We start from the raw sequence: 12,074 nt of genomic DNA, 5'->3' as shown, positions 1-12,074 counted from the left end.
TACATAAGTTATTGCAGGCCCCATGTTCTGATTGGGGGCACACTATTCTATTCTATCCCTATCTACCTAATTAGAAATGCTATTAATAAAAAGAAGAAAATGGCATCTAAAAAATTGCTTATATATATGATGTTGCATCACATTTCAGTTAAAAAATAATTTCCAAAGCAACACTCTTATAGCACAAGCTGTAGTAGCCAAACTCAAATTCTAAATCTTAAAAATACATGCTACTCTACTCTACTCACCACACAGATACTTCCCTTTCAGATGGCCCTGTGAATACTTGAAGCTAAAAGATAGCAGTAACTGAGTCTAATTGGCTGAAGCACAGTGCTAGGGTACAGCAAAATGGTCTGATCACCCATACTGTACCATAATCACACTGATTGTGATCTTTGGAATTAAGCATATGTGGCTAAATAATGATAACATGTGGACACAAAGAGACATACCAGTGCATCTAGGTAGACATTTGTCCATTGGACCTGCTTGGCCTTCTTGTCTGCTAGGACCATTGGCCTTCCTAGAACATCCAAGTACTCCTGCAAAGGAAACCACATTGATCAGTCAGTCTATACAAGGAATGTGTACAGGCATACGCAAACAGAGATCTTCAAAACCACACAAAAATAATTATTGTCACCTGTGTGTTGATCCTAATGGCTCCAATAGATGGAATCTCATAATAATATCCTGGAAGACACACGGTGGATACAATTTGATACTTCCATACATTAATGCGGCTTTACAATGTGAAATAGCACAAAATGTAGTTGTTTTGGCATGAACGGTTCTGAAAACCATCAACTGATCATAATGAAACCTTTAACTGAAACAGAAATTTAAATGCACTCATGACATCATAGAGCTGAACTGCAGTCACAAATCCAGTGCCAACAAATGGCAATGTTCCTATATTATTCTACAAACAAATCCTGAATACAAAGCAGTGCAACTGTATTTTACATTTTTAGTACTAGCCCATACATACAGAAAAGCAAATACCTTTGTTGTTACAAGCCATCCATTGTATCGGCCCTTTGTCATAGTTGTGCTGGCCAACAGAGAAGGTAAATATGCGCACCTGCAAAAATAACATTTATTTTTGGAAAACTATAACCATCATTCAAATTCATTGGCATGAAAAATAATTATGGATGCATTACATGGAAATTTTAGGGCTGGTATCCTTAGCCAATATTTGGCTAGCTGATGCTAATGCTGATAGCTCTCTGTATTACATTAGAGCAGAATAGCAAGAAAGAAGAGGAGGGCATATGGAGATCGCGATCGCGGCCTGGGGGTGATGCTGATTACGATCGTGGGCAGCTCTGTTTGACTGGTAAAAATGAAAAAATTCAAATAAAAAAAAAAAGTTCAGGCTACTTTTTTTTTAGCATGATCGTTTCACTTCATTTACAGCATCAATGGTGAATATAATATACAAAGGCGAATTTATGTTGCATTATGAAGTCTGCCAATCATTTCGACTGTCTTATCCAATAAAGATGAGTCAGCTTGAAGCCATGTTCGGCGATACAATACCAACCCCAATTTATCGTGCATCCCTTAAAATAATCATATAGAAAGAGCTCATTGGAGCCTAATTGTAATGTAAATTCTTACACAGTGATCCAAAAACATGACCCTTCTTACCTAGAAGTGCCCACAAAACATAAAGCCAAATTCCGAGGCATACCCACTTTAAAAATCCCACTTGCACCTATGCACGCCAGGCAGGCAGTGACACATTTGCCAGTGGGACCCCACCCCTCCACCCAAGTAGAGGACACGGCCAGATGCCACAGCACTGATTTACTGTGCCAGGCCAAGACAAGACGGAGGAGGATCTTCATGGATGTGAATAAATCTCATAAATAATCTCATAAAAAGGAATCTTTTCTGTTAACTGGATGTGGTTTGTGTGAGCTTAAACTGGGAGAGTCCTGATTGCTGGGATTCTAATGAGTGGTGAGCCGGGTGTTCCAAACAGCACGTGCGCAGATCAAAAGAAACCATACAAACAGCAGGTGCAGTGTTACTCAACATCTTATATTCCGAGGCTGGGTACAGACACAGGATTCAAGCGGAACACATGGTGCAAAAAGGAAGGACATGAATCACAACCAGGTGTACTCTGACTGTAGGCATCTTTTATGCGCTTGATGTTGAAAGAACATAAAGTATAAAGAGACCCTTCAGATGGGTGCACTAATGAGAAGACACAAAGTTTGACAAAAGGTTTTAAAGGTTTACGAGAACACAAATTTAAAGTTTAAATGTATCTGAATGGGCAGACATTTTGCTTCTCCTGCAATATTTTCATTTGAGAGGGTCACATGGGAATCCAAAGTTTCAAGGGAGTTGTTTATTTGTGTACTTGGTCACAGAATAGAGTGTACACTAATCTTATGTACATGTGTGCAATTATTTACTGAAATCTAAAAACATTGAAATTGATGTACAGTACATTAGAATTATGTATGGTGCTTCAGGCTAGATGAGATTTATTATTATTTCACTGAACTTGATTATTTAACTCTGAGGTCAGAAATCAATCGTAGCAGTATCAGTATTAAATTATTGTTAATGAACAAAAAGAATAATCAGATTTTTATACTTTGTAATTACAATTCATGAAGGAGAGCCTAACCTGTATAAAATAATTCCCTCACATTATTCATTTTCCTAGCTGACAGTGAAAATAAATGCAAATCTATCTGCAGAAATTACTTACACAGAAAGCCTGTTCGTGGTAGTGAAAAATGAAGGGTTTGAATATTTGATCTTCTATTTCACAGCGTACTCTGATATGGGATCGTTCAAAAGCATATCCCTGCTTCAAAAAGTCATCCTACCTCCTTTCTCGAGTTGTACTTTTCGAAGATCTCCTGTGCTCTCTCCTCCCCCCCATCAGTGAACAGCATGATGATCTTGTTGCAGTTGGCACGGGTCACATTGGACTGAGCAGAAAGACAGAATGCATTAAATAAGTGGCATTTCAGTTCACATAAATCTCCGCAAATATTGTGTCATGTTTGATCAAATGCGCATCATAAAAAGTTTAAACGCTTAATCAGTGTCATATTACCGGCTACAGTACAAAGACATGATTTCGGAAAATCTGGAGGTAATTACCAAGCACTTGAAAAGTAAAACGAAGTGTAAGGTACTCCTCACAGCCAGCAGATGGCAGTATTTGACAAGACTGCACTACGTCCATTGATATGGAATCTGGGATAAAGTTACTACAGCAAATAACCCACTTTGTGTTTTGTATCACTATTCAAGTTCATCCACCTCCCTTTTAACTATATGTGGGTTTTTTACTGGTATCCTAATGCAAAAAGAGTCCGTCATCTGTGAACTGTGACCCCATCATTCTTCTGAGCCTATAGAGAAAGGCTAATGAAGCGGCTGCTGATGGAGGCCAGTGAATGGGGAACTGGCACTCACGAACAAAAGCTGCTCGAAGGCAAATTCAAAGCCCCTTTTGTAGTTTGTGATGCCCTTGGCTGAGATCTTCTGAACCGCATCCTTGAGTTTCTTCTTGTTGCGGACGTTCGCCTGCACTAGATGATCAAAGCAGTCGGTATTGTTCACATCCATGTTGAACTGAAACACAGACAAGCCACTAAGTCACACACACAAGTCCCAGATCATGGGCATATTTCATATTAGGGGCTCAGCACGCAGAAGCACAAAGGCATGTTTTGAATGAAGCAAAGCTGGATCTTAGTCATGGTAATAACTGGAGCCAAACAAAAATTTCTATTCCGAATACATTTAGGAGACTGCTCTCTGAGTTAACCATTCAACCCGAGAAAGATGAAGGGCTTATTAAAACTTGACTGACATCTGACCTAACTAAGCTCATATCCATCTTGCATGCCGTGTTGAACAGCTGTACCTTACACATGACCAACTGCAAGTTTTTCTTTGATTTTCACAGTAGCCCTTAAACCGCACCAAGACAATAATATGTATTATTAGCCAACCAAATGTCTTGGGCATTTCCTATTTCACATGCCATCTTAGATTTACATCAAATCATTTGTATCATTTATGTGAAGTTCTGTTGTCAATGTGCGTCCAAATGGACAATTATTGCCTGTTTATGAGGAGACGTAAACCCCACTTGCATTAATTTTGATTTGAGCTTCAGGAAGAGGCAGAAGCCTTTCAGTGAATAACTTCTCTGATGGTGCCTTGATGTATTCAGACGGATAAGTAAATCCGACGCTCTAATGAGATGGCAGGGAAAGAGGAGCTCACCGAGGTGTGACAGAGCACAAACAGGAGCGTCACCCCTGTCATTAAAGAGTGAAGCAGTCTCAGTTTGAGGGCCCAGTTAAGTTTCCTGCTCGATGGTTTCATTCATGTGCTGCTGAAAAACGTGACAAGAATAACCTCCTAGCTTCTGCACTGACACCCACTCAAGGGCCAACTGCACAGCAGACATCAAGGTCCTTCCTCACTGTAGGTCTGCATATACGTACAATTCACAACCTCAGTCCATATGCAGCATAATTTCTGAATTAAGAGAATGTAGCAGGTGCTACATCAGCAAACCAAAAAATTGTATTCATTGTATTCCATTGCTTCTACAGGAAGTGGACATATGGACATATGAGGGATGGTATTTTCCCTCAATAATCCGAACATAACTTAATCAAACAATAAGCTAGGTTACATTTGGCCAATAAAATAGTAGGCAGTGACTGTATAACATTACATTTTAACATCTTGAATGGATCTCAAACTTAAATGGGATTACACATTTCAGAAAACCTTTGTCACAATATGCTTCACAGCACACCTCCATGAAAAGCAAGACTAGGTTGACAGCTGCAAAGAAAAAATTCCCAGGTGGGCAACGGGAAGAAATATTGGAAGAAACCCATCCTCCTCTGGCTGGAAATAGATGTGTCTATGCCAGAAATCATTAGTCTATGTATAGAGCACTTAAAAAAAAAAAAAAACTTTCATCAATCAATCCCAAAGCTTATTAAAAACAAAAACAATCCCCTCTTCTCCTCTGAAAAACACGGAAGTGTGTGACATAACTGTCGAAAAGCTACTGTTAAAAGTTGGCTTACTTTCTTCCTGAGTATGGGCAGACACTGGAATGCCAGACACGTTTAAACGGCCCTGAAGGCAACCCTGAGCTTTCCTCCAGACCATAAGTCTTCCGGCCCAGAGGCACAGTTAGGACTGAATGAGACAGAGAGTAGCACATGGAAATGAGAGGCTGAGAGTACGTCTGGACCTCTCTGTTACTGGAGTTATTTTAAGCAGGCTGGAGGAGCTGTCAGTATGTGTACGACAGACTGTCAAGAGTCAGGATGCTGCACTCTGTATCCAATAAGAATGGCAGTGAAAAATGACAGAGCCGGCCTCTCCAGCCTTTGATTTTGTGCAAACATTTTTCATCAACAGCACCCCACCCTAAAAGGTTAAAATCACAACCGAATATTGCTCTGGGATTTTCCTTTCATATGTATGCACGCTTGCAATAGGTAGAAATATCCATTTACCTTTTTGAGTACAGGCACATTTTCACAAACTACAATAAAACATTTCACACACAGGGTAATGATAGCATCCAAGTGCAAAGATGAAACACGAGAGACTAAGATAAGTGAATAAACAAGGAAGTTCACTAGAACATAAAAGCGAGAACACAAACAGGAATGAACATTAGGGACAAAGTTAATAGGCAATAACTAGTCAGTTAAGGATCTAAAGAAATAATAAAACCTAGCAGAAACAAGCAAAACACAAAGGACACAGATACACTAACAAGACAGGTGAATTAATGAACTAAAGAAACACAGGTGAAAACAATAAGCAAACCAATAATACAATAATGACTAAACACTAGGGCCAGGGTACTGGTGGCCTCTGCCGGCAAAAAAACAGGAACTGTGACAACATCACTATCAAACTAAACATTCACTTATGCCACTGGAATTGGACACAGGGCCATGACAGAAATAACTTCCATGTCTTGGCATATGGATATAATGTAAGGCAGAAATAAAATCTCTTCTGTGTAATCTCTGTATGTATTGAGGAAACACAGGCCTTGACACTAGCATGAGATTCAAATGAGCTGTGATTAAACCCCATTCAGTGCTTCTCTCTGTTGGCAACATACTCCACAGATCTTCTCCTAAGAGGAGCAATGTCAGCAGTTTCTCTTAAGAGGGAGAAATTATACATAATTAGGACTAGGGTGGTGAGGACTTGATTACAGTTCCCGATTAAGGAGAATAAAGAAGAAATCCTATGTGGAGACAGATGCAATACACCGAGAGCTATAATTTTAAACAGAAGGCTAAGTCAGGCCTTGACAGGGGAATAAAGCAGGAAGCAAACGTTAGCCAGCTCTAGGGCGTCGGGTTCTCGCTAAATAAATTCAAGTCAGATCTTTACAAGGAGCACAGCATGTACTAACACAAACGACTCAATCCACTGTCGCTGGATGAGGCCTGAGCGGGTCAACCGATGGACATGACCTCAATCAATATCAGAGGTGAAGTGCCTGCAGTCGCGGGTCACTTTTGTACTGCCTCTTAAGGCATACATGTTTGTTTGTGATCCAGGACCAAAGGCTTATCACATCCAATGAAAGAGGCTTTTGTGTCACCTGAAGATCAGAGAACTGACATGTAAAGGGTGGTTTGCTCTCTTGAAGACTATGGATGTTATTATTGACACCTAAGTTACATTGTTCCCTTTTCTTTCAACTCTGAGATCCATGTCAGTGATATTGTTCCAGATACGGTGTGGTGGCATTAGAGATAATCACCCACTGACTGTCCATGGGAGTGTCCCTGGGTGCTGTGAAGCCCTGAGGCCGCTATCAGATGGGATTAACCCTTGTGATCCCATTACTGGAGACCTGTGGACTCAGCCAACAACACAAAGCTGGATCGGATTTCAGGGAGAAGCTAATCTCATCAACCACCATTCCACCACACTGCTTATTTCACTAGAAGTGGGTCACCAAGCTTACCTGACAAGGTGACACACTCTGACCAGCTCCAAAACTCAAAGGTTTTGTGGCCTCTTCTCAGACCACTAAACTGGTTCAGTCAAACCCTTGTAGTTCGCCATTCAACTATAAATCTGTTTACTAGACAATATCACTGAGAAAATTATTTAAAGTTCATTTTACTGACTGTATAAAGAATATTTCAAAATTGTCACTGTAATGTTGATGAATTAAAAATCAATAAATTAATATAATGTTTTCATGTTCTACCTGTTTACTGCACTTCCAGAAGCTTGTTTTGACAGTTCAAATTCTCCTTTATCTTCCCCATAGTAAAAACCCTCACCCTGTTCATATGATCTGGGGCTATGGGTTACAAAATGAAAACAAGACCCATGTCTTCTTGGGTGTTGCTTAGTATTTTTCCATACACATAACTGCAATTACCTTGTCTACTTCAAGTTCATTATATATGTTACCTTAATGGCTGCTGTAAAATGATTAATACATGAGCTTTGTAAAACACAAATGTGATGTACAATATACAAAATGCAATAAATAATGAAATTAATCTGTGTAATAAAATAAATGTGATACACAGATATAGTACATCAATAAGGTGGCAGGATATGAGGCTGGAATTCAAAGTAGTTAATGGCTTTTTTATGGCACAAAGTACCATGCCCATGCTCTATCATGGTCACCTCACTCAAAGCAGACCCACGGCAGCTACATTAAAACTTGTGCTAACTCCTACTTTCTCTAATGAGCAGAATAAATTTAACCACGATTTCTCCAAATGAATCGGCTGGATAATGAGAGCCAAAGCAGTGGGCTGTATGCGAGCTTGGGCTGATTGGGCTGTCATTCAAAAAAAAAAACTAAAAAAAAAAAAACTTCTATTGTACAGCTCTAAAATACAATCAGTTAACTCAACAACATAATTTCTAAATATTGAGCTGTAGAGTGTGTAGTGTTTTAATGGATGAGCACCAACAGAACATACATCTTCATTATTACACCTATTTGCCTAAAAATTAAAAAGAGAAAACACAAAAGGCTAACAAAGGAAGTAAGAAGGGGTTGATTAATAGAGCTGGTGATAGTTCACTATGAACCAATGTGGCATACAGATCAGTATTCCCTCATATAATGAACAGCCAAATGGGAGACAGACCAAATGTCAGCTCAATCCCGGGGTGGGCTTTAATGAGTAGGGCCTTATGGGTAATTTCCATGATGAATGATTTAGGATTGGGTTTTGACATGAAGCAGCAGAGCTAATAACTCCCGGGGGCCTGAAAAATCAGGAATGCCATCTGTGAGGGAGTTCACCGAGAAGGCCCTTGCTGAACTAACCTCCAAATGCAGCTGCATTCCCGCCAAATCCGTTAGGCCTAAATGTAAGTCATCATGACTACGAAAGTTATGAAAAGCAGATTGTCTTTTGAGTTAAAACTTTGGGAAATGAGTCTGGAGATCATACACAACACTTATAATGGATAAGTCAGATTCCCCTGTTGGACTTTGCCACCACACTCCATTGTCAATCAATGCACCCTTTGGGTTTTAATTGCACAGTTGCTGCTAACCCTCACCAATATGCACAATCATAAAGCTGTTACAGCCCCAATGATATGCTGGGTCCTTAACCTGCTGGGATTGAATTCATAGCACTATAAGCCTCGTCTAGCATCTATTTAGGTACCTAACATGATTAAAGGGAAATACTGGGGCATTACTCACTTATCTAACCACCACAGTGTTCTCAACTTTCACTTCCATTGCCACATCAGACAAAACCAATCTCCCCGAGAACCTTCATGACTGCAGTGCTGAACTTGGAAATGCAGGAGGACTTCAAGGTTTTCTCTTAAAAGCAACTGCAGTTTGATCTTCAGAACAATGTACAGCACATACATGAATATTTCTGTTAATTTGAAGCTTCACTGTTGGCACACAGCCAGCCAATTTCATTACTGGCCTAAGTCTGGTCAGGTAGTTATGGATGGATGAAAAAACAAGCTCATATTAACCTTACGCCTAGCTTAAAATTCATTTTTTTTAAATGGCTGTTCAAATTCTATTTCACGAGTGAGGCACACCATTGAATTCTTCCCCCTAATAAATACCCAAGTATCTACGTAAAACAGTAATAAATTGAAGGTATATTCATAATGGACAACTAGTGGAAATGGCTGGTATCAATTATGTCTCAGTTTGGAAATATTGAAATCAACTAAAAATAATGAAAGCTTCTTAGAATAAATTTGGAGCTATAAAACATGATGGATGACGTTTTCTTAAGCCTCACAGCCGCCAGACCCTTCGATTTGGTTTTTCTGACAGAAGTCTCAATTTGGTTCACAAGATGGGATGGTAGCAATTTCATTAAACCCCTGTTCTCAAGCAGAGAACTCAAGTCAAATCCATGTTTCATTATCTCTCACCTGTCTCATCCTTTTCTCCAGAAACACTGGCTATCTCATTCAAACATACATCTTAATATTGAAGTCCCACATCAGTCTCTGTATCTGTCTCCTCAAACTTGAGCATTAAGCAGAAATATCGAATGCCAGGTAAGTGTGATTTCTGAGATGGTAAATGATTTTCATTGTGAAATTGTGAGGTCTTATGAGTAGAAGATGTGAAAGACCTGTCAGCCAGACTGCAGGATTCACTGGCAATTACCAGACGCCCCGCACTCTGTTGCCCACACCATAGGCTGAAATATTCCTTGCCTACTGTACACAAATGTTTACTGTATGTGGTCTCTTTTAAATTTTGAAACGCCTAATAATTTACGATGCCATTACAAGCCATGTTTTTTTTACAACTAGGATGAAAGGATGAATATTTCCCTCGCAAAACACAACACGTGGTATGGGGTGAAAAAAGGACAATTTCCAAAAATACTGTATGCTTTTAAATGACGAATTTCTGTCAATACAAGGACAGAGATACAAAAGATAATCAACGAACACATGAGTACACAAGCACAAAATACCCTTATTCCAAAGACATAGTTCCTTTCTGAACAGAACTGTTGATATTATTAAGAAAAATCTAATATTGCGGTGCTGGTCAGAGGTAATCAGGAGATACTCACATAAACTACGTTCACATAGTCATCATCGGACAAGGTCTCCAACATCTCATTAACAGAGGTGCGGATCAGTTTCAGTGTCAGGCCAGAGACACTGCCACTCCTGTAAAGGATGAGAACAAATACCAGAGGTATTATAAGGGTACATATAATACATTCAAATACCTTAATAGCCTTAATGTTTATACCATAACTTTTTTATACCATAATAAAGCACTGATTAATAGACTTATCTAATAATTACATAACATATAGTCACAGTAAGACTAACAATTAACAACAACTGAAATCACATGGCAGAGTATAAACAATTAACATGTTATCTTCATATTTTTAAAATATTATTTCAGAGGGATACTTTCATGCAGCACTGGATTAAATTTGATTTGTTTCCAGTGGCAAACAGAGAAAATAATGAGGGGGAGAAAATGAAGACACACCACATAATTGTTGCATCTCTATAATTTTGAAGCTTGTGAACATGAGGTGCAAAATGGGTCATTAATATTATAGCCGCATAAGTGGATAGTAGTAAAATTTAAATGGAGAGTTCTATTAATCTGTCTCAGGGCAAATAGCATGGAAAAAGAAAATTTTATGCTTTTATCTTTCACATTTTAAAAAGACTTTTGATAGCTTGAATGGATTACATATTCAAGGGATACTCTTTCGTCTTTTAAACACAAAGAGGTGGGTGCAGACAATGTGCTGAGCTAAAAAGGTTATGAAATTCTAATATCGCCGAAGGACGCATTCTAAATATAGCAATTACTCACTGCCAATTAAGGAACAGTGGTAATCACACAGTGAGAGAACAGAACATGCCGGGAAAGTTTTCATATTCTATTATGAAAAAAGACATAAATATAGCTTTTATGTTTAAAAGCCCATCAATCAAGTCCACCACTTATCTATAAAACGTTAAGTTACAAGGCAGGCATTGATTTAAATTTTTTTATAGTCCTCATTTAGCCATGGCATGCTTGCCCTGCTCCTGTTTCATTCAAGATTTAATCAAAAAGCAGGACAGCAGAATCTCACACCTCCTAGTATAGGGGTGACAGAGTGAGTCCTTCACTCAAAAAAAATCACTTTTATTACAATAAAATCACAAAAAAGGCAAAGGGCTTACACAATTTCAGAGGCTATGGACATGCAGATCATTATTACTGTATGCGTTTTTAGTTGTTTTGCTTTACAAACAATGGTAGTTTAAGACACACGTGTATTTTGTGTGTAATTTATAGCATCACATTTACTTGTGTTTTCCAGTGTCAAAGATTTGATCAGTTCATGTCAAAAAGGTTCCGGGAGAATAAATCTCACAAATATGGTAAGACAGATGAAATGTCAAAACTCAAAAGAGCAGACATTCAAAAAAAGTGTGGAGATGAAATGAGGTGCAATGTATTTGTCAGGAAGAAAATTAAGGTGGGATGTCTTACTCCAGGGGCATTCTCCCCCAATGCATTATGTGTGTGTGTGTGTGTGTGTGTATGTACCTATATATAAACACACACACACGCACACACACACATTAAACACAAATCCAGAGCAATGTGGTCTCAGCAAACACACACACACACACACACTGTTATTGTGCCTTCTTCATCTATAGTTAAGTTTCCATCCAAATATTTGGCAAATGTGCAGCCGATTTCTGAAAAGTCGGCAAAAGAAAATGCGAATCAGAATGTGTTTCCATCAGCTACTGTTATGTGAATATTCTGAAGAGGGCGCAACAAGATTACTTAATCAAAAGAGTGCCAGCCAAACAGTTATGGAGAGTTTGCAAGGCATACTCGCTCTTGGAAGAGTGATCATAACAGCCCTCTCACAGTTAAACGTGGTTGTATTACATGCAGCTCAGAGATATCTAAGAGGCCATGTAATGGTCTAATGATGGCTCAAATGGCTATCACCAGCAGAAAATCTACCATACACCTGGGAGTGCAGACGCACCAG

The 12,074-nt window shown here is 38.9% G+C and overlaps 1 protein-coding gene across 4 annotated transcripts in view; it reads right to left on the bottom strand.

Annotated features, from left to right (window-relative positions):
* Positions 1-12,074, bottom strand: part of LOC118232093 (voltage-dependent calcium channel subunit alpha-2/delta-1-like) — a 128,971-nt gene that overhangs the window by 37,334 nt on the left and 79,563 nt on the right. For all 4 annotated transcript variants that reach the window (XM_035426710.1, XM_035426707.1, XM_035426708.1 and 1 more), the window contains exons 10-15: positions 10,113-10,212; positions 3,460-3,618; positions 2,862-2,966; positions 1,009-1,087; positions 647-696; positions 456-545 (exon numbers count right to left, since the gene is read on the bottom strand). In XM_035426710.1, coding sequence (XP_035282601.1) covers positions 456-545; positions 647-696; positions 1,009-1,087; positions 2,862-2,966; positions 3,460-3,618; positions 10,113-10,212 — 583 coding nt within the window. The remainder of the gene's footprint in view (positions 1-455; positions 546-646; positions 697-1,008; positions 1,088-2,861; positions 2,967-3,459; positions 3,619-10,112; positions 10,213-12,074) is intronic.

Source organism: Anguilla anguilla, chromosome 7, assembly GCF_013347855.1.
Source record: "Anguilla anguilla isolate fAngAng1 chromosome 7, fAngAng1.pri, whole genome shotgun sequence".
Classification (NCBI taxonomy): domain Eukaryota; kingdom Metazoa; phylum Chordata; class Actinopteri; order Anguilliformes; family Anguillidae; genus Anguilla; species Anguilla anguilla.
The sequence above is the reverse complement of the archived record's forward strand: the minus strand, read 5'-3'. Positions and strand labels throughout refer to the sequence as shown.